This window comes from Balaenoptera ricei, chromosome 2 (assembly GCF_028023285.1).
Source record: "Balaenoptera ricei isolate mBalRic1 chromosome 2, mBalRic1.hap2, whole genome shotgun sequence".
Classification (NCBI taxonomy): domain Eukaryota; kingdom Metazoa; phylum Chordata; class Mammalia; order Artiodactyla; family Balaenopteridae; genus Balaenoptera; species Balaenoptera ricei.
The window spans coordinates 33,930,242-33,953,080 of NC_082640.1; the positions used below are offsets into that span (position 1 = coordinate 33,930,242).

The following is a 22,839-nucleotide window of genomic DNA, read 5'->3' on the forward strand; positions in this document are numbered from 1 at the left end:
CTGATCTTGGTTTTTCTTCCTTTTCTCTTTCACTCTCCTCACTGGCTCGCCCCTCCTTTCTTGGACTCACCTCCCATGTAAACTATCTGCACTAAAGTCCTGTCTCAGGCTCTGCTTTGGGTTGACCCTAAACCAAGATACCCACTTGTCCATTTTCTGGAAAAACTAGGATTTGAAAAACTTGGATCTGAACTTGGTTTAGACCACAGAACCTGAGGAGTGGTATGAGTCAAGTGGCCCCTCGAGACTTTTTCCACTGTCAGCCAAATTCAGTGGAAGAAGAGTTGGGCGTGGGGAGAGGGTGAGGATAAAAGAGTAGATGGGATGGTTCCTTATAGTCACTGTTTCTCCTGCAGCCCTCTCTTGAATAAGACTGTTTATCAAGATTGGCATGAACAAATCAGTGAAGAAGGATGTGAATCAGTGCATTCAGTCTTCTAACACTTTAACTTCCTTCTCAAGTAATTTCTGGAACTGCAGTCAATGACAGTAGTTGCTGTACCACTCATGAGCATTGTAGCACATAGAGGCCTCTCCCAAGGTGGATGTAGAGTCGTCACACGGACCTCAGTTTTAATGCAGGCTAAGATGGAACTTAGCCAGTGTGGCTCCAGGACCCTGACTTCTGTGTCATATATTGTCAGTGGCATATACCATGCTAGAGAAGTTTCCATGAAGTGAAACTGAAGAATATGGATACTACCCCCAAGAGGGTTTAAAAACCATCTAAGACACAAATAAGCTTGAACTTAGATCTTTAGTATTTCTTCTAAGCAGCATATGGTTGGGTCTTGCTTTTTTATCCAATCTGATAAACTTGGCCTTTTAATTGGGGCATTTAGACCATTTATATTTAATGTGATTATTGTTATGGTTCATTTATGTATCGTTTTCTATGTTCCTATTTGTCCTTTGTTCCCTTTTTCCTCTTTTCCTGCCTTCTTTTGGAATTTTTTAATGATTTCATTGTGTCTCCTTTTTTGAATTATTAGCTGTAATTGTTTTGGTATCTTAATGGTTGCTGTAGCGCTTATAATATGCATCTGAACTTATCAGAGTCTATCTTCAAGCAATATTATACCACTTCACATACAGTATAACAATCTCACAATAGTGTGCATCCATTTTTTCCCCTCCTGGCTTTTACGTTACTGATTTATTTCACAGGAAAATAATCTTGAGAATTCCTAGGTGGTTGGGTTCAATCCCTGGTCAGGAAACTAAGATCCTGCATGCCGCGTGGTGTGGCAAAAAAAAAAGAAAAAACACTTACGTATTTACTCATGGTTACCGTTTCCAGTGGTTTTCATTCCTTTGTGTAGATTCATTTTTTCATGTGATGTTATTTCTCTTGTGGCATAAAGATGGTTTTAACATTCTAATAATGATGGTGTGCTGTTGCTGAACTATTTCAGCTTTTGTATGTCTGAAAAAGTCTTTATTTCACCTTTATTTTTGAAAGATATTTTCACTTGATATAGAATGCTAAGTAGACAGGTTTTTTTTTTAATACTTTAAAATATTATTTTCTTACTTACATTGTTTCTGACAAGAAATCAGCTGTCATACTTATCTTTGTTCCTTTGTATGTAAACGTCTTTTTTTTTTCCCTCTGGATTCTTTGAAGACTTTCTCTTTTTTTTTCTTTTTAATTAATTAATTAATTAATTAAATTTTGGCTGTGTTGGGTCTTCGTTGCTGTGCGTGGGTTTTCTCTAGTTGCAGCGAGCGGGGACTACTCTTCGTTGCGGTGTGCGGGCTTCTCATTGCGGTGGCTTCTCTTGTTGTGGAGCACGGGCTCTAGGCACGTGGGCTTCAGTAGTTATGGCTCGCAGGCTCTAGAGCACAGGCTCAGTAGTTGTGGCGCAGGGTCTTAGTTGCTCCATGGCATGTGGGATCTTCCCTGACTGGGGCTCGAACCCGTGTCCCCTGCATTGGCAGGCGGATTCCTAACCACTGCATCACCAGAGAAGTCCTGAAGACTTTCTCTTCATCACTGGTTTGGAGACACTTATGACGTGCCCTGGTGTAATTTTCACATTTCTCATGCTTGGGGTTTATCACCATGCACTTGCAGGAAAAATTAACTTCAAAATTTAATTTAAAAGTGCTGGTTTCACTTGAGAATGTCCTTGATGAAGAAGTAAAAATAATAATAATATTAATTATATTAAAGTCTGAAATTGTCAGTATGTATAAAGTGACTTCTGCTGCATACCAAAGCATGCTGATTGTATCAAGGAAAAGCACTTGTGCAGTTGTTTGAGTTGTGAGCTGAACTAGCTGCTTTTTTCACAAACACCATTTTTTTACTTGAAAGAATGACAACAAACTATGGTTATTCAAACTTGTGTGTTTGGCAGATATTTTTCTTAAAAAGTTAAAATGAGCCTGTCACTTCAAGGAAAACAGTTGATAGTATTTGTTGTCAGTGATAAAATTCAAACTGTTTAGTGAAAATTTGAATTTTGGAAAAGTTGTAGCCACCACCATAATCATGACCAATACCTAACCATATCTTCTGATGCAATACATGGTGAAATTAACAAGTGTGATTTTTTTTTTATATTGTATAATGTAATGTGTCAACATTTAGAAGATCTGTGTAATTTGGTAAACCAATATTTTCCAAATGACCAATATATGATGTTCAAAATCATGTATGGGTAAAAGATCCAGTCAAAGTGTTAGACCAATCTATTTTCATGTAACAGAGTATGAAAAATTCATTGATATAGTCAATGAATCACATTTCAATTAACCTTTAAGAAACTATCACTTGTCAAGGTTTAGGAAAATATCAAAGAAGAATATCAATAATTACCTTAAAAAACTTCTCCCCCCTCCAACTAGCCTCCATGTGAGGCTATATTTTCTTCATATTCTTCAAGTAAAACAACATATTGTAATAGACTTTATGCACAGCAGATAATAGAATAAAGCTATCTACTATGAAGCAAGGCATTAAAGAGATTTGCAAGGGCTTCCCTGGTGGCACAGTGGTTGAGAATCTGCCTGCTAATGCAGGGGACACGGGTTCGAGCCCTGGTCTGGGAAGATCCCACATGCCGCGGAGCAACTAGGCCCATGAGCCACAACTACTGAGCCTGCGCGTCTGGAGCCTGTGCTCCGCAACAAGAGAGGCCACGATAGTGAGAGACCTGCGCACCGCGATGAAGAGTGGCCCCCACTTGCCGCAACTAGAGAGAGCCCTCGCACAGAAACGAAGACCCAACACAGCCAAAAATAAATAAATAAATAAATTAATTAATTAAAATAAAAAGAGATTTGCAGAAATGCCAAACAGTAATTCAGAGATAACTTTTTAGGTATCTTATTTAGCGGAGAAACCCTTGAGACATTTCCACTAAGATCAGAAACCAGGCAAGAACGCCCACTATCTCTACTACTAGTCAACATTGTAATAGAGATATTAGCCCATGTAATTAAACAAGAGAAATCAGAGGCAAAACCTGTGTAAAGAAGAAGGAAAACTATCTCTATTTTAAATTATATGATAATATACCTACAAAAGCCCAGTGAATCAATAATAAAATTAACTGAAGCAATAATTCAGTGAAGTAACACAATACAAAGTTAATATACAAAAGTCAGTAGTCTTTGTATACATAAACAATACACAAAAGGCATAAGGGTAGAGAAAACCCCATTTATAATAGCAAGAAGGAAGATTAAATACTTAGGATGGGAGGAGTAGGAAGACCCTGAGCTCACCTCCTTCCATGGGCACACCAAAGTTACAACTATTTACAGAACAATTACCAGTGAGAACAACCTGAAGACTAGCAGAAAACATTTTCCACAACTAAAGAGATAAAGAAGGAACCACAGTAAGATGGGTGGGAGGGGCAAACATGCCATATAGTCAAGACCCACATCCCCAGGGAGGTGACCCACGAACAGGAGGACAATCACAATTGCAGAAATTCTCCCCAAAGAGTGAGGGGTCCAAGCCCCACATCGGACTCCCTGGACTGAGAGTCCTGCATCAGGAAGACAAGCCCCCAGACATCTGGCATTGAAGGCCAGCAAGGCTTGCATACATATATGTAATGGTGTTGGGAAAATGGACAGCACATGCAAAAGAATCGAACTGGACTACTTTCTCACACCATACCAAAAAAAATCAAGATGGATTAAAGACTTAAATGTAAGACCTGAACCCATAAAACTCTGTGAACTAAATATACTATGCTCTCTGACATCCATCTTAGCAATATTTTTTTGGATATGTCACCTTAGGCTAGGGAAACAAAAGCAAAAATAAACAAATGGGACTACATCAAACTAAAAAGCTTTTGCACAGAGAAGGAAACTAGCATTAAAATGAAAAGGCAGTCTACTGAATGGGAGAAGATATTTGCAAATGATATATCTGATAAGGGGTTAATATCTAAAATATACAAAGAACTCATACAACTCAGCATCAAAAAAACAAACAACCCAATTAAAAAATGGGCAGAGGATCTGAATAGACATTTTTCTAAAGAAGACTACAGATGGCCAACAGACACATGAAAAGATAGATGCTCAACCTCACTAATCATCAGGGAAATGCAAATCAAAACCACAATGAGATAATCACCTCACACCTGTCAGAATAGCTATTATCAAAAAGACAGCAAATAATAAGTGTTGGCAAGGATGTGGAGAAGAGAACCCTCATGCACTGCTAGTGGTAATGTAAATTCGTGCAGCCACTATGGAAACAAAATGGAGGTTCCTCAACAAATTAAATATAGAACTACCATCTGATTCAGCAGTTCCACTTCTGGGCATATTTCCAAAGAAAACAAAATACTAATTCAGAAAGATATATGCACCCTTATGTTCATTGCAGCATTATTCACAGTGGCCAAGATATGAAAGCAACCTAAGTGTCCATTGATAGATGACTGGATAAAAAAGATGTGGTATATATACACAACTAAATATTACTCAGCCATAAAAAAAAAAAATGAAATCTTGCCATTTGTGACAGCCTGGTTGGACCTAGAGCGTATTATATTGATACTAAGTGAAATAAGTCAGGCAGAAAAAGACAAATACCATATGATTTCACTTATATGTGGAATCCAAAAAACAAGACAGAAAATAAACAAGATAAAACAGAAACAGACTTATAGATACAGAGGATAAACGAATGCCAGAGGGGAGGGTGTTGAGGGAGAGTGAAATAGATGAAGAGAATTAAGAGGTACAAACTTCCAGTTATCAAATAAATAAGTAACAGGGATGTAACATACAGCATAGGAAATGTAACAACTTTTAAGGTGACAGATGGTAACTAGACTTATTGTGGTGATCATTTTATAAAAATATCAAGTCACTGTGTTGTACGCCTGAAACTAATATGTCAATTACACTTAAATTTTTTAAAAAATGTAAGTACTTAGGAATTTTCATAAGTATACAAAGTACAAGTATATATGAGGAAATTTTTAATACAGTTCTGGAAGACACAAAAGCAGGCGTACAAATGGAAAACATCCCCTGTTCTTGAGTAGGACAATTCAACCTTATAAAGATGTCAGTTCTCCTGAAGTTGATTTATAAATTTAATGCAGTCCTAATAAAACAAACAGCAAGCTATTTATGGAGTTAAATAAGTTGATACTAAGTTCATGTGAAAAAATAAACGTCCAAGAATAGACAAGAAAACAATGAAAAAGAAAAACTACAAGGGAGGAATAGCCCTGCCAGATACTAAAACATACAATAAATCCTCTGTAATTAAAATCGTGTGGTACTAATGCTTGATGCACAATTGGCCTCTGGAATAGAAGAGAAAGCCCAGCATTAGACCCAAATACATATCAGAATTTATAGTATGATAAAGGTGGCATCGCAAATCACTGCATTTTTAATAAATGTTAGTGGGACAACTGGATAGCCATTTAGAAAAAGATAAAATTAAATCCAGTATATCTCACACCCCTACACAAGAATAACTCCAAATGGATTAGGGATCTAAATGTAAAAAAAGAAACCATAAAATATCAGAGGAAAACATGGCTGACTTTCTCTTTAACCTTGGTGTAGGAAATGGCTTTCTAATTATGACTCAAATACTAGAGGTAATAGATTGATAAATTCGACTACGTAAAAATTATAAATTTTTTCAATCATCGTAAGGGAAGTCAAAAGACAAAGGGCCACCCGGGAGAACATATTCACAACATATACCACAATGGCTCAATATGCCTGATATACGAAGAACTCCTGAAAATTGAGGGGCAAAGGATCAAAATCCCAATAGAAAAATGGGGAAGGGACTTCCCTGGTGGCGCAGTGGTTAAGAATCCGCCTGCCAAAGCAGGGGACACGGGTTCGAGCCCTGGTCCAGGAAGATCCCATGTGCTGCAGAGCAGCTAAGCCCGTGCGCCACAACTACTGAGCCCACGTGCCACACTGAAGCACATGCGCTAGAGCCCGTGCTCTGCACCAAGAGAAGCCAGCGCAATGAGAAACCTGCACACCTCAACGAAGAGTAGCCCCTGCTCGCCGCAACTAGAGAAAGCCCAGGTGCAGCAACGAAGACCCAACACAGCAAAAAATAAAATATATAAATTTAAAAAAGAAAAAGAAAACCTTTTAAAAAAAATGGGGAAGATACACAGACAATTCACTAAAAGATAAGATACAAAAATGATCCTCAAACATATGAAATGATGTGCAGACTCACTCATAATTAGAGAAATGCAAATTAAGACAGCACTGAAATACCATTTCTAACCTATCCAACTGACCAAAATTAAATCATATGACAACATATTCTGTTGGCCAAGACTGGGGAAAAAGGCCTCTCATACCTTGTTGGTGGGAATGTGCATTGGTACACTCCTTCTGGAGGGGAATTTGGCAACACCTAACAAAACTGCATACATATACACTTACCTTGTAACCTAGAAATCCCACTTCTAAGGTAGGTGTATCTTCTGGGTGTATCCAGACCTCCAATTCTTAAGAAAATGTGTGTGCACAAGACTATTCTTTGCAGCCTTGTTTGTAGTTACAAAGTATTGGAAACACCTCAATGTTCATACATAAGTGAGTGGTAGTATTCAACCTTGGTTACTCTACATAACGCAGCAATATGCAATTCTGAAAAAAGAATAAAGAAGAGCTCTATGAATAATTATGGAGTGACTTTCAGGACATACTGTGAAGTGAAATAAACAAAGCCCAAAAGAGCATCTACAGTGCACTGCCCTTCATAGGAGAAGAGGAGACAGATGCTCATTTGTGCAAAAGAAATACAGCAAAGGATAAAGCAGAAACCTAAGGGGCTGGTTACCTCCGGCGGGCGGGGGAGGCAGAGGGGAGTGTGAAGAGGGTGGTGGGGATGAGGAGGGAGTGACATTTCTCTGGCCCTTACAGCGAGAGTCGTGTTAACACTCCCTCCACAGTCTGTCGTGATGGTGTGTCACTGTGCTTGTGTGATTCTATCACCGTGAACCTTCGGTCTGACCTAGTGCGAAAATACTTATGTTAAGTGTTAATGCAGTATAAAAGGGAATTTTCTGCTTAACAGCTCTTGTCTAGGAGATATCAGAGCAGAATGCTTGTTTCACTCCAACAGTTCTAACCAACAACAATGAGGATTGTTTTAACCAATTCCTTCCTATCCAGAGCACTGGTTTTCAGTGCTTAATCATCATTCCCATCACCAGTTTCTCCTTTCTATCCCTTGAAAACCCTGACTTTACATCAGAAGGGTGAACACTGGTTATGTTCTCTTGCCTGGCAAGTTTGGTTTTGGTGAGTTTTATTTTTTGTTTTTTGTTTTTGTTTATGATTCTGCCTCTGGTGGTCTTTGATTTTTGGCAGCAGATAAGTGAAATATTTATGTAATTTGAAGTGCCCATATACACTTCTTATTGAAATTTCTCTTATAACCAAGTGTTTTAGCCAAGTTTTGCAAATGTATAAATGAATAATTTGTTTCATCTTCCTTAAATTCCTCTGCATCATCCACAGATGCGGATGATAATGGACCATGAAATTATCAAAAGACATCAGGCAGAGAGAGGAGCAGGAAATGAGCGAGGGATGGTTAATTCATTGGCTAGCTTCCCAGACCCTGCAGGGTCAACAGTGGATCTGTATCTTTGATTATGTAAATAAAATCATGGACACTTTTACCCCTTTTCGATTCATCTTGGACATGTCGTTGATGACTCTGGCATTTCTCATTTCAGGAATGACTATACCTGAAGAAGATGCTGACGTGGGACAAAGCAGTAAATATTGCCTTGTGGCAATTGGAAGACTCCAGGTAAGAAAAAGCTCACAGCCTTTTTGATCTCCAGGGAAGGCTTATTATTGCAAAGAGCAAGAGCCTGTAGGTTTGGATGCCTTTTTCGACCTCCTGTGTCCTCAGTATTGTTGGGTTCTGTGTCTCACTCTGGGGGAGAAGGATGAGACTGAATCTGGGAGAAGAAGGGGGGCAGGGCCTGTGAGCTGTGAGCAGCAGAAGCAAGCTGTCCTTGCTTCACTGAGGGCCTGAGTCAGTCCGTCCCCACGTGTGGGCCAGTTACTGCAAAGTTGAGCTCTGCTCACATCACACCAGGGTTTTTAAAATTTTTTTTATTGAAGTATAGCTGATCTACAATATCGTGTTGGTTTCAGGTGTACAGCAAAGTGATTCAGATATATAGAGAAAAATAAATAGAAATATAGATAGATAAACAGATAGACAGATACATAGATACATAGACACATAGATACATAGATCGACACATAGGCACATAGATAGACACATAGGCACATAGATATTGGGTTGGCCAAAACGTTCTTTCAGGTTTCTCGGAAAAACCCGAACGAACGTTTTGGCCAACCCGTTGCATAGACAGATATATCTTTTTCAGATTCTCTTCCATTATAGGTTATGACAAGATACTGAATATAGTTCCTGGTGCTACACAGTAGGACCTTGTTGTTTCACACCCCTGTTTAATCCCCTTGAATGTTGCCCCATGGTCTGCAGGATAAAGCACTCACTCATCTTAAGACCCCACCTCCTCCCTCCCCTCTCTCATGCCCTGTTCCCAAACCACAGCATGCCCTTTCCACAAGCCCACCGTGCACTTCCCCACCGTTGCAGGTGTCCACAGGCTGTTCCTTCTGCCTGGTATTTCCTTGTTTCCCTTCTTCTCCTTTCACAACTCCTTCTCCTCTTGTTTACTTCCTATTTCCTCATCCTTCAAGATCCAGTGAAATGACTCCTTTATCTGCTTAGTCAAAATGAATCATCCCCTCCTCCCTACACGACTGGCATTGGGTTTATACGTCAGTTATGATTCTTCACTGTCTGTTTTCGTATAGTTAGTTGAGGGCAGTCCCCTTCCTTGCAAGCTCCTCAAGGGCAAAAAATGTGTCTTTTTAATCTTTTGAGAATTAGATATGCTGAATAATGTATATAAAGTCCACTGGCTTCATGCCTGGCACACACAGTAGCCACTCAGTCTTTCTCCTTGTGGCATCGAGCGCCTTCTCCGTACTGATGAAGGGGCCATGATAGACGTAGTTCAGGGGGACACTGACCTTTCACATCCCTGGTTTCCTAGGTCTTACCATTTTCAGACAGGTGAATAAGCTATTCCATTCACATGTGATAAGCATTGGTTATTCCTTGCAAATGGGGAAGAAAGAATACTTGGGTAAATTCAGTTCACAAATATAGACTTTCCAAATATTTTGACCAGTTCCTTAGACTCATTTCCCATCCTTAGTAATGGGAAGGTGGGGGAAGGGAAGGGTATTAACATTTCTGAGCACCAGCTGTGTGCCAGGTGTTGTGCCAGGGTTTGACGTGCAGTGTCTCTCTGAACCTCACAACCACCCTATGAGGTTACAGCTTCCTAATTCCCAGGGACTGATAAGGAAACTGGGGCTCAGAAATGTAAAGAAAGTGGTCCACTCTTCTGGTTAGCCCAGGGTGTGGCCAAGGCAGTTTGAAACATTTTAGACTCATTGTACTCATGACCTGGAGGGATCTGTGAAATTAAATCCACATGGGGGACTTCCCTGGTGGCGCAGTGGTTAAGAATCTGCCTGCCAATGCAGGGGACATGGGTTCGAGCCCTGGTCCGGGAAGATCCCACATGCCGTGGAGCAACTAAGCCCACGCGCCACAACTACTGAACCTGCGCTCTAGAGCCCGCGAGCCACAACTGTTGAGCCCACATGCCACAACTACTGAAGCCCACGTGCCTAGAGCCCGTGCTCCGCAACAAGAGAAGCCACTGCAATAAGCCTGCGCACCACAACGAAGAGCAGCCCTGGTTCACCGCAACTAGAGAGCCCGTGCGCGGCAACGAAAACCCAACGCAGCCAAAAATAAACAAATAAATAAATTAATTAATTTTTTAAAAAATCCACATGGATTGTTCCCATTCTCTAACTCAGTCTCCATCACCACCTCCCTGTGGATTTCTCCATCCAGGTGACCAGCTCTCCTGTGTGCATGGACATGAGCGGGATGTCGGTGCCAACGGAATTCTTATCCCGGCATAACTCTGATGGGATCATCACATTTGTGGACCCAAGATGCATCAGTGTGATTGGCTACCAACCCCAGGTAGGTGGTTTTGAGCTCATGGCAGTCAGCTAGAGATTTAGTTTTACTTAAAATGCACCTACTTCATTTGTTTGAGATATTGTACATCACAATATAGGGAAACACAGGATAAAAATCCATCTCCCTACCTGGGTACAGTAATGTCCTTCCAAAGCAAAAAAGAACATTGTTTGCCACTTCAATGCTTAAAATTAACTCTCCATTTTTTGTCCTAACCATTTCGTTTAATCTAGCTGATCTTTCTCAAACTAGAGTTAAAATGCTGTATGAAAAAGAGGCTCTCTGATCAATTAAGTTTGATTAACACCAAACGGGAAATCTCCTTAGGAACTTTAAAAGTATATTAGTGTGAAAGACGCTGAAAAGTCTTAAAGATGTTCAGTTAATTTTGTCTAACTGCTTGTTTCTCAAATGTATTTGGAACCTCTTTTTACAGGGGGCACATTTTCAAGGCCTTTATTTTAAAAAAAGTCCGTGAGAAACACAGAAGTCATGAGAAACACCAAGAGGCAGGAGAGATTGTTCCAAATTAAGATAAACCAAAGAGATAAAATAATAATATGCAATGTAAGAGCCTTAATTGGGTCCTCAGCCTGAAGACTTATAAAGGACATTTGGGAGGAAATGTTAATATATATGGAATAGTGGGTGATTTTATCAAATAATTATTGATTTTTTTTTAGGCATAATATGGTATATTATGCATTTGTGAGATGGTGTCATTTTTATGAGGTACATATTTCAGGGAGAAGTGTCATGATTTCTGCTAATTATTTTCAAATGATTCAATAAAAAATTTTTAAATATATGTATATATGAAAGATATTTCATTATATATTTTATGTTTCACTTATATATTTATGTTTACATATATATGAAAGAAAGAGAAAAATGCAAATATGGCAAAATATTGACAATTGATGAATCAAGCTAAATGACACACAGGTGTTTATCATACCACCCTTTCAACTTTTCTGTAGATTTAAATTTTCAAAATAAAAAGCATTTGAACAAAAAAGAAAGAAAAAAAAGGAACAAAGTTTGGGCTATGTTGATATGGGTATTTTAATTATATATATATTTTTTTATAAATTTGTTTATTTTATTTATTTTATTTTTGGCTGCGTTGGGTCTTTGTTGCTGCATGCGGGCTTTCTCTAGTTGCGGCGAGTGGGGGCTACTCTTTGTTGCGGTGCGCGGGCTTATTGCGGTGCCTTCTCTTGTTGCAGAGCACAGGCTCTAGGCACATGGGCTTCAGAAGTTGTGGCACACAGGCTCAGTCGTTATGGCTCACGGACTTAGTTGCTCCGTGGCATGTGGGATCTTCCTGGACCAGGGCTTGAACCCGTGTCCCCTGCATTGGCAGGCGGATTCTTAACCAGTGAGCCACCAGGGAAGCCCACATATATATTTTAGAACAGACCAAATTGAAATATTGGAACCATTCATATAATTCTATATCTCTAGGTTGATGCAAACTTCAGATTTTGGATTGGAATGATGGGGAAAATTAATCTGTTTCCAAAATCACCATAACCTCTGATGGCCCTCTGTTTCCAGCCAGATCCATTTATCCACCGGCACCTTCCATGGGCATCTAGATGCTTTTTGGCACACAAATAAGACTTCCTTTCCACTGTCAGTGTCAGCTCCCACTGAGGCCATTTGCTGATTTGGGTTCTGATCGATGACTTAGTTTAAATCCTTTGCCATTTAAGGCACTTCCAACTGGACCACTTTCCTACAACGCATTTGCCTTTTGACGGTTTATCTTTTTATAGTTGGTTTCATTGCAAAACACTTTTGTTTGGGGTTAATGCTGGGTCCTTTGAATGAAACATAGAGGAGCAAAGGTAGGTAGTAAACAGGCTTTTAGCAAGTACAGTTATTTTATGATAACAGCATTTCTCCAGGCACGAGAGAGCTGCAGTTTCCCCATTTAAACAATTCCAGTTTTCATAGGCAACACATCTGTCCTCATGCTATCATTTGCGTTCTTTTTGTTTATTAAAATATGTTTATTACAGTTTGCCTGTGCAGTTTGCCTCTCCAAGGCAAACAAAAATAAAATTGCGTTTTGAAGCTGCTGCTCTTAATGCCTTAGCAAAATTAGAAGTCGGTATTGAACATGCCGAAAGGACTGAGGATAGCGTCCCAGACGCCAGCTCCATGATTGCTCAAAGAGAAAATTTGCATCCACTTTTTTCCCCCTAATGATGGTGTGAGCTAAAGGGTTGAAGGGGGTGTATGTGAACACTGTTGTCTAACAGCGAGATATAAAAACATGAAACGTGGGATTGGAGATTATTAAAGCTTGTCTCTTTATTTAGGATCTTCTAGGAAAGGACATTTTGGAATTCTGCCACTCTGAGGATCAGAGCCATCTGCGGGAGAGCTTTCAGCAGGTACCCCCAGTGCTCATTTACAGCTGATGTAGAAGCCGGGTGCACACGGATGTAGTCCTTCGATATGCCAGGCAGGCCAGCAGGGTCCCACCGAAGTCATCAGTCAGGGCCCCTGCCACGAAGGAGCTCGCACTCCAGCGGGGACGGCAGACCATCAGGAAGGAATTTCTGTTCATGGGAGAAGAGCAGAGGAGGGGGAGGTTGGCAGTGTGGGGAAGAGGCCAGAACAGTCTCCGAGGGGAGGCGACAATTGGGATGGGTCTTAAAAGGTGAGCAGAGAAGAAATGACATTCTAGACAGAGGGGCCAGCACCTGAGATGCAAAAGAGCGTGGCCTTTTGGGAGAGTTATGAGTAGTTCCTCACGGCTGGAGTGACACTGGCCGGCTTGTGGGGAGGAGGTGGGCAGTGGTCAAAGATGAGGCCAGTGAGGCCAAATTCTGAAGGGCCTCATGTGCCATTGTGAGGCGCTTAAATTCTCTCCTGAGTCATTTAAGTACGGATTCCCTTGAGGATTTGAAGTGGAGCAATGTTTTTGAAAAACGATTTTGGCAGCCCAGGTATGCAGGAGAGACACGGGTACGAAATAACTGGAACAAAGGACAAATTGGGAGCCTGCTTCAGTTGCCCGGGTGAGAGATGGTGAGACCTGAAATGGGGTAGGAGCAGCAGAGGAAGCGGTTGTGGGGTCAGTGATGCTCTGGATAGAGACAGTGAAGGAGAGAGAAGGATTGAGGATGACCGTGAGGGTCTGAGAGGAAGGCCGCACTACTGACTGCATCCCGAGCATCATTATGATCAGCTACTGTTTATTGAGCACCTACTATGTGCCAGGCGCTATGCAAATCCCTTTCGCGCACACTGCTTTCCTGAACCTTCACGACAGTCACAGGAGATGGGCGTTATTATCTTCATGCTACAGGTGAGTCAAGTGAAGCTCAGTGAAGGAAGAGCACCTTAGGGTCACGTGGGCAGTCAGTGAGAGAACCAGGCTTCTCACTGAGGACCTACCACCTCCTGAGCCCGGGTCCACCTGGGAGGAGAGAGAGAGAGCCAGTTTCTCAAAGGACTCCGGCGACTCGCTTCAGCCCCCGCGAAGAAAAGCACGGGCAATGTTACAGCAGAGGGGCCTTTAAATGACTTTTTAAGAGGGAATAATAGCTCGTCATTCATCTGAGAGAATAAGTCCTTGACATTCTGCTTTACAAGTGTTTCAGAATGAGGGCCTCTGACAGCCGAGCTCTCCTATTAAAGGCCTGGATATGTCTGCACAAGTAGACCTAGTGCTCCAATTACCCGCCGCCTGTGCACGCAGATCGCGTAACCCCTCCTGCGCCCTGTGCGCTCCGCTCTGTTCTTCCCAAACATCATCAGCTCCTTTTTTCTTTCCACCTGTCAGACTGCTTTGTCGTCCCTCTTCTGCCTGCGTCTCCAAGCCATGATGCCCTAGGGACCTTCTCTCCTTCGCTCTAATATCCCCCAGGCGATTTTTTTTTTCATTAAAAAAAATGTTACTGGAGTATAGTTGATTTATAATGTTGTGTTAGTTTCAGGTGTACAGCAAAGTGATTCAGTTATGCGTATACATGTATCCATTCTTTTTCAGATTCTTTTCCTATATAGGTTATTACAGAATACTGAGTAGAGTTCCCTGTGCTATATAGTAAGTAGGTTCTTATTGGTTATCTATTTTATATACAGTAGTGTGTGTATGTTAATCCCAAGCTCCTAATTTATCCCTCCCCCCCAACAGTTTCCCCTTTAGTCACCATAAGTTTGTTTTCAAAATCTGTGAGTCTGTTTCTGTTTTGTAAATAGGACAGATACCATATGATATCACTCATCGGTGGAATCTAATTTTTTCCAATGATATAAATGAACTTATTTACAAAACAGAAACAGACTCCCCCAGGCGATTTTATCCACTGGATGACTTCAGTCCAGACCATCGCCTGCGGATATACAGGCACCTACCCCACCCTTGCACTCGAATGCACATTAACCTTCAAACATAGAATGCTCGATTCTCTTCTCACAGCCCACAATCTCCCTTGCACCACTGTCTTTCTGGTTGCAAAGGCCAGAAACCAAGAAACAGTCTTCACTTCTCCCTTGATCTCCCTCCACACAGCCCATCGAGTGCTCCTGTTACACCTCAAGAGACACCCGTAACCCGCCCCCTTCTCCCTCTCTTTGCTCCTACTGACCTTGCCTAGGCCACCTGTCCGTATCTCTCACTTTGACTTTTGCAACAGCTTCCTGGCTGGTCTCCCTGCTTTTATTCTTGTCCCAGGCCAAACCATTTTGAAAACGTAAATTAGATTTTGCCACATCTTTACCTAAAAAGTGCCGATGGCTTTCCCGTGCACCTAGCAGCAGGTCCAAGCCCCTTACTCACCACGGCTGCAGGAACCTCGCCCTGCGTGTCTCATCTGCATGTGTTCACTACACATGGGCCACCCTGGCCTTCTTTTTTGGTTCCTTGAACACATTATGCTTTCTCCCACCTCAGGGCCTTTGCACGTGTCTCCTCTGACCCTCACTCTTCACGTGACCGACACCTCTTATCTTTTAGGTTTTAACTCCTGTCACCTCAGAGACCCCATCAGTGACTACCCTAGCTGAGAAAAATGCCCTAACCTCCTTCTCAGTCCCTCGTTTTTCCTCCACAGCAACTATTCCAGTTTTCAATTGTTTTGTCCATTGATTTCCTTTTTTTTTTTTTTTTTTCTGTCTCCTCTACTAAAACATAAGCTTCCTGTGGGCACGCTCCACATCTGTGCTTTTCACCATCATCTCCACCACTGGCTCTGGCGTTTGCATGTGGATGCTCTTAATAAAGTAGGCTAAATGGATTGTCACCCACAGCAGGTGACTTTCAGTTTGGAAAAAATGTGAAATCAGAATGGTTAAACATTCAATAAACACTGCTATAGTATATCTCTTATGCCATCTTTGCTAAATATGTGGAAATTATTATAAACTGCGTGGTCTAGCGTCGTCCTCTTTGGACTGGGTTGGCTTCATTTGCATATGGAAATGAAGCTCTAACAGTGATGGGACCCCCCCCATCACTGTTGGTAACCAGCCAGACCCTTTGTCATACATTATCCTGTATGATCCTCAATCCTTCACAGTATATTATCATCCCCACGTTTTTGCAGTGGAAACCAGGGCTCAGAGAGCTTCAGTCACCTGCCCCGAGTCACACAGCAAGGCAATAACAGAGCTAGGGCTGGAGCCTGCCTCCTTCCAAAGCATCCATCCCCATCACCAAAGCCCCACACCGGCCTCACCATCTGACAGCACCCCTGAGATTTTAAAAGGAAAAGCAGGAATTTAACATCGATCCCACCCTGGTATCTGGCTTAAGTAACCCTCGCTCTGAGAGCAGCCACCTCATTCCTCAGGCAGGAGGCAAAGCCAAAGCAGCCACGCCCGAGAGCCGGCAGCCAGGGCAGGTCACAGGGCTCAGCGGGCAGCAGGCAGCAGCCACAAGGACATCCTGCAGAGCGCCAGGCCTAGGCCCCTCGCTTGTGTTCTTTGGGTTCTAGCCACCGGTGGTCGGGGTGAGGGACAGATGTTGATAAAGCAAAGTGGCTCGTTTTTGCAAAAGCACGGAGGAGACTATGTCAGTTCGGAGTCAGCCCTTGAACTCTGGATTTAAACAAAAGTATCTGAATGGCCCTGACGTGAAACCTTGGAGTGGGATCGAGTTTGTGAGGAATTTTGAGATTGGTTTGTGAGGTTGGCTGGGAATCCTGAGTTCGCTCTGGTGTCTGCTCTTGGATTCCCTCTCTGGATCCCAGTTGACCTAGAAGTCAGATGAAAGAGTGGAACCCAGTGAGATCTGAGACAGGTTCCTTCTTCTCTCTGCTCAGATGCCTTCAATGGTGACGGTGGTAGTAGTGGTGGTGGTGATGAGTAAAGCTGTTTTCAGGAAGAGCTGGGCGAGGCTGGGTTTATGCCTGGCCTTTGTGATCTAGGACACTAGCATCGCACCTGAATAAGGCGCAGTTGACCATACGAGCCTGGTCTCCAGGCCTGGTCTGTGATACCCACACTGCCTTAACGTGCCTCGTCCCATCCCCCGTCGCACCTCAGGTCTCCCCGCCCCCAGGCATCTGCTCACGCTGCTCCTTCTGCCAGGAGAGCCCTCCCCAGAAGGTGCAGCGCGTTCACTTGCCAACATTTCACCCAAACCCATCTCCCTCCAGGAACCCTTTCTGGACCCTGAGAAAAAGGCCGTCTCCTCGACATGCTGGGAACCCGTGCCACCTGATCTCGCTCTCAGCTGGCCTCGGCCTGCAGCAGCTTGAAGCAGGGCTTCCGGTTCCCGGCCAGAGATTGAAGTCAGGTCGCGGCAGTGAGAGCACCAGATCCGAGCCGCTAGACCGGTGGCCGGTGACACGGCCCTGGCCCTTCAGCTTTGCAGAAAAGAATCCCACAAAGGCAGAAAGTAGTGAAACAAGTGAAATGTTCATTAGGAGGAAAAAGAGTACGTGTGGATAGACACACGGGCGGGCTCAGAGAGAGAGTCACTCACATGGGGCATTTCTTCCCGTTTCCTTTGTCCAGTCATCTTGCTTCGCCTGGTTCTGAGTCCGTATTTGATTTATCTCAGGGTCCTCCCATGTGTGCGCGCATCTCTTAGCCGAGGTGGATTCTAGTGAAGAGGCCTACGGGTAGGTTGACATCACCTGCTACGGGTGGCTCCCCTTTCCTTTTTGACCTCCAAGGAGCCTTTCTGCACGTGTGTAGTCAGGAAGGTCTCCTTGACTTCGAGAATGAGGAATATGTGGTCTTTTTATCTCTTATCTGGGCAGGGCCCAGCTCTTCTCTGCTTCTGCTATTTTGGAGTATCTGTCCATAGCAGGAAAACTCGAGCTGCTCAGCCTGGGGCCCATCTATCTCCTGCCTCAATCTTATGTTTCTGTAGTTGTATTTGCTCTCTCTGAGTTACAGTTACCCATGCATCTGCCCTGCCTGTGCCAGGTGAGAAGCTCTTTGGGGACAAGTGTTCTGTCTCAGCTATAGCGATTCAAGAAAAGACAAGGGGCACAGGGTCAGGTAGACCTGGGATCCCATCCTGTCTCTGCCCCTCCTCAGTCATAAGGCTTTGGCAGGATAGTTAAGTTAACTCCTTTGAGGCTCAGTTTCCAGTTACACAAAATACTGCTGTGAGGACTGCGTGAGGTAACATGCACAAGATGCTTGTACGTCAGCCCCGAGGCGGGTGCAGGGCTGCGCTCCCTCCGTCAGCTCTTTAGCCACAGCTCCAAGGGCTGAGCTTGCACACAGGCCGTGCCTTGGGAGTGTTTGTTACATGGAGTTAAAAAATTTCACACCATTTCAGGCATCCTGGTTAGAGGAAACATGAAAAGTCTCCGTCCGCGAGCTTCTGAGTGTGGAAGACGTGGTCTCACGACGGGGGCGTTGCCTGTGTCCCGTGTGCTTTGTGGAGACTCAGAGGAGACCCAAGAGGACCCCTCAGAATATCGACCTCAGAGGCACGTGGCCTTGACCTCTGGCCAGCTTCCTGTTGGGGCTGCAGGCCGGCTGGCAGGCACCCCCGAGCGCCCGGCCTGGCCTCGCCCCACGGCTTTGCTTCCTCACGTGAAGTGTCAGGAAGGGTCTCCCCTCCTTGCGCTTTTGGTCTGGTTTCTCTATCACGTGGAATTTCCCACCAGGGAGCCCAGCACCCTCAGGTGCTCCCCAGGGGTGGCTCATCCTGCTCCCCAGGGGTGGCACCGAAAGCGGATGGTCGCCCCGGCTGCATCAGCCCAGGGCACGGGGCCACAGATGCATCAGGTCGGCTCAGGAAATGTGCTTCAGGTGCCTGCTCTGTGCCAGGCCCTGGGCTGAGGGTGGGGGAGACTCGGTGACCGAGGGGGTCCCTGCCCCCAGACTGGCTACTGACGTCCAACCTGGAATAAAGCACAAGTGCCTCGCCGACCCCTAGGACCAGGTCCCCATTCTCATCTCTGGTCACACTATGGTCCACAGTCGGGCCGGCCGGCTGCCCAGCGCCTGGGGCCTTCCCGTCCCGAAGGCCAGGAGGGGGCGCTCCTGTCTGCCTTGCTTTGTCCTGGGTGCATGAGCACAGCCAGGCCCAGGCACACCAGCCATCTGTGTCCTTTCTTCTCACGTTCCTGCTTCAGCCGAGAACTGCCCCTGAGAACTGCCGCCTTCTGCACCTGCGCCTGCCCGCCTCCGCATCTCCGGGTTTCTGTGTGTGATAGATCGTGTGTGTCTGCACAGAGCAGGAAAGCCAGCCGTGTGTCCTCTGAAACACACTTGTGGTTTGGAAGCAAGATCTTGGTTCCTGTCCCAGCTTTTCCACCAAAGTTGTCCGATCTTGGGCAACTTATTTTATTTCGGTGACACTCAGCATTATCCTCTGTCAATAGTAAAGACCACCTCACCTAGTTCTTGTGAGGGTTTACATTTGGAAGTATTTTGGAAACCATACTGCAACATAAAAGTAACATAGAGGGACTTCCCTGGCAGTCCAGTGGTTAAGACTCCACGCTTCCACTGCAGGGAGCACGGGTTCGATCCCTGGTCAGGGAATTAAGATCCTTCATGCCACACAGCACAGCCAAAAAAAAAGAAGAAGAAGGGTAATAATAGATACATGCATACAAATAGATAATGCATAGAAATTAGTTATTTTGTTTTATCTCTCCCAGAGAGTATATTTAATCCAATCTACAATGTTAAACAGTTTAAGAATTTCTTAATGAGAGGTATGAATAAATAAACCCATGAATACAATGTCACGACATAGCTGAGTGTGAGAGCCTTACTTCACGGGAGCACTGGCACCAAACTCAGAGCGCCCTAGCAGCCAAGGCGAAAAGGGAAACCCTCCAGCTTGTAGAGTTTTCATGATCTGATTTGTAAACACTGAAACGTTCTGATATCAAATGGGCATTGAGTAGTTGGTTTCTCACACAGTGGCGACAGAACAACCTAAATGCAGTGCCCTGCCTCACGGGGGAAGTGGACAGAGGGCTCCTGTCAGGTGACCGCTCTCTCCCACCCCCACCCTCCCTCCGTGCCTGTCTTTGGCTACGATGCTCCTGTCCTGAGCCCCCGCTGGCTGCCTCCCCCTCCTCTGTCTGGCACCATCCTTCCTCCCGCTGACTTCCTTCTCCAAATGTTTGCTCAGGTGGTGAAGCTGAAAGGCCAAGTGCTGTCGGTCATGTATCGATTCCGCACCAAGAACCGGGAGTGGGTGTTAATCCGCACCAGCAGCTTCACTTTCCAGAACCCCTATTCTGATGAGATCGAGTACATCATCTGCACCAACACCAATGTCAAGTACGTATCTTCCCCTCCCGGGACCCCCTTCTCAATTCCCTCCTGAGGTGTGAGACCCCAGCGCTGAGCAATGACCCCCATGGCCCTCCCTCTCCGTCAGCACAGTCGGTTCGAGGTGCTCTCGTTTCCCATGCTGTTTTCGCTGCAGGGCAGAGCTGGGGGCTTCCTCGTGCCTCCGCGGTGTGCCTGCCGCCTGGCTTGGTTTCGTGGTCCTGCTGAAGCCGGGGGCAGAGGAGTGAGGCTGAGCCTCTTGGCAGCGCTAGGGTGTCGGGGCAGGCGGCGTGGGGGTGGGCGCCCTCGGGACACGTGGTTTCTCTTCTGCCTGATCACTGACGCAGTCCTCCCAAGATCTTCGCTGGCGTCACCACCGCTGTGTCCCACGCATGTTAACACACAGACCCGAGCTCCTGTCTTGGCCCCCCCGACTTCCCCCAGCCGTGTGACCTTGACTGGTGTGTCCCCTCATTCCTCACGTGTGAAAGGGGTGATAACACCTCCCTCTCAGGTTCCCGTGAGGATTAGATGAGGTCCGGCTCCTAGATACAGGAGGGTCATGCCTCCTCTCTGGACTTCCTCTCGAGGAAATAGACGTCCAGAGAACCAACAGGAACAAAGGCAAAATGATGTTCAGGTGTGCAGGAGCACATGGAAGCTGTGCCCAGTGTGTGGGAGGAATTGCAGCCTTCAGGGGCATGAGATGAGCTGACTGGTGAAACTGTCACCGTGTCTCCCCGTACCGGTCAGTGCACTGCCGTCCTCCGCTTTCCCAGGTTCCACACTGAGTCCGTGGAGTCTCTTCCCACCCTGGCCACCTCCCCATCCTCATCTGCTAACAGCCCCCCTGGGCACTGATGCCTCCGGGCACTCACCGTGACCTCCTGGCCTCCCTCAGGGCTCTCCGTTGCCATAGCCCAGCTCCCTGGGTTTGGGGGTTCCCATCTGGGTCCCACAAAGCAGCCTCCTTTCCAGGCAGCACCCTCAATGTCTCGGCTTTAGCCCTACTCCTGGGCCACAAGGCACAGAGCTTGACAGCTGGGTCCACACAAGATCGCTCAGAGGACAGGTGACCATGGTTTCTATCCCAGCTCCCACCTGGGCAAGTCACCTGCTCTTTTGAAGCCTCAGTTGCTCATCTGTAAAATGGGGAGAATAACAGACCCCCCCCCCCCCGCCTCGGATCCTGCGCGTAGACGGTGTGTGTGAATCACCCTGGCAGAGTAGCAGCCCTGGGCGGTGGGGTCTGCAGCAGTCAGTACCAATGCTCCGGAGGCGGCGGCAAGCCCTCTGCCACCTGCCGCAGCTGCTCAGGTTTCTTGGCTTGCTCTGTACGGGCTGCCCCAGATCCGCTAATTGCGCGCTTTCTTCGAACCCTGCACACATCGTGTTGCCTTCCAGCGAACAGAGAAGCCAGGGCCCTCCGCGTGAACCTCTCCTTGTTCACGTGAGGGTCTGTCTCCATCCCCTCCACTCCTGCTCTGCTGGCTTCTCCCTCCAGGGCCAAGCCCTCCATTTGCTTTCTAGCTCCCAGCGCATCCTCTGTCTCCTGTGGCCCCTGGGTTCTCGTCCAGTCCCGCCACAGCCTCCCTCCCAGGCCCTCACCGAGGCACATGGCTTCCTGATCTTGGAAAACCCCTGTCTTGCCAATCCTCCTTGCTTTCCTCCCAGCTGGCCCTGCCACCTGTCTGTACTGGAGCCCCCTCACCATGCATCTCCTCTTGACCCCCGAGAGCCTGGCTGTGGCACCCAGCTCTGCTAACTTGCTTTCCCAGCAGCCACCAGGGACCCCATCAATAAGTCGTTCTCTCTGGTCATTCTTCCCAGACTGTCTGACCAACTCCTCTTTTTGTCTTTTTCTTTTTTTATTTTAATATAAATTAATTTATATATTTATTTATTTTGGGCTGCATTGGGTCTTTGTTGCTGCGCGTGGGCTTTCTCTAGTTGTGGCGAGCAGGGGCTGCTCTTTGTTGCGGTGCACGGGCTTCTCATTGCGGTGGCTTTTCTTGTTGCAGAGCGCGGGCTCTAGGCGCACGGGCTTCAGCAGTTGTGGCTTGCAGGCTCTAGAGTGCAGGCTCAGTAGTTGTGGCGCATGGGCTCCGTGGTTGTGGCTCGCGGGCTCTAGAGCACAGGCTCAGGAGTTGTGGTGCATGGGCTCAGTAGTTGTGGCTTGCGGGCTCTAGAGCGCAGGCTCAGGAGTTGTGGTGCGTGGGCTCAGTAGTTGTGGCTCGCGGGCTCTAGAGCGCAGGCTCAGGAGTTGTGGTGCATGGGCTCAGTAGTTGTGGCTCGCGGGCTCTAGAGCGCAGGCAGGAGTTGGGGCACGTGGGCTCAGGAGTTGTGGCTCATGGGCTCTAGAGCACAGGCTCAGTAGTTGTGGCGCATGGGCTTTGTTGCTCTGTGACATGTGGGATCTTCCCGCACCAGGGCTCGAACCCAACTCCCCTGAATTGGCAGGCAGATTCTTAACCACTGCGCCACCAGGGAAGTCCCGACTCCTCTTTCTTTACAGT

The 22,839-nt window shown here is 45.6% G+C and overlaps 1 protein-coding gene across 8 annotated transcripts in view; it reads left to right on the plus strand.

Moving 5' to 3' along the window:
* ARNT2 (aryl hydrocarbon receptor nuclear translocator 2) overlaps positions 1 to 22,839 on the plus strand; it is a 201,280-nt gene that overhangs the window by 142,794 nt on the left and 35,647 nt on the right. For all 8 annotated transcript variants that reach the window (XM_059912323.1, XM_059912322.1, XM_059912325.1 and 5 more), the window contains 4 exons: positions 8,223 to 8,299; positions 10,469 to 10,603; positions 12,934 to 13,008; positions 20,181 to 20,332. In XM_059912323.1, the coding sequence (XP_059768306.1) occupies positions 8,223 to 8,299; positions 10,469 to 10,603; positions 12,934 to 13,008; positions 20,181 to 20,332 (439 nt within the window). The remainder of the gene's footprint in view (positions 1 to 8,222; positions 8,300 to 10,468; positions 10,604 to 12,933; positions 13,009 to 20,180; positions 20,333 to 22,839) is intronic.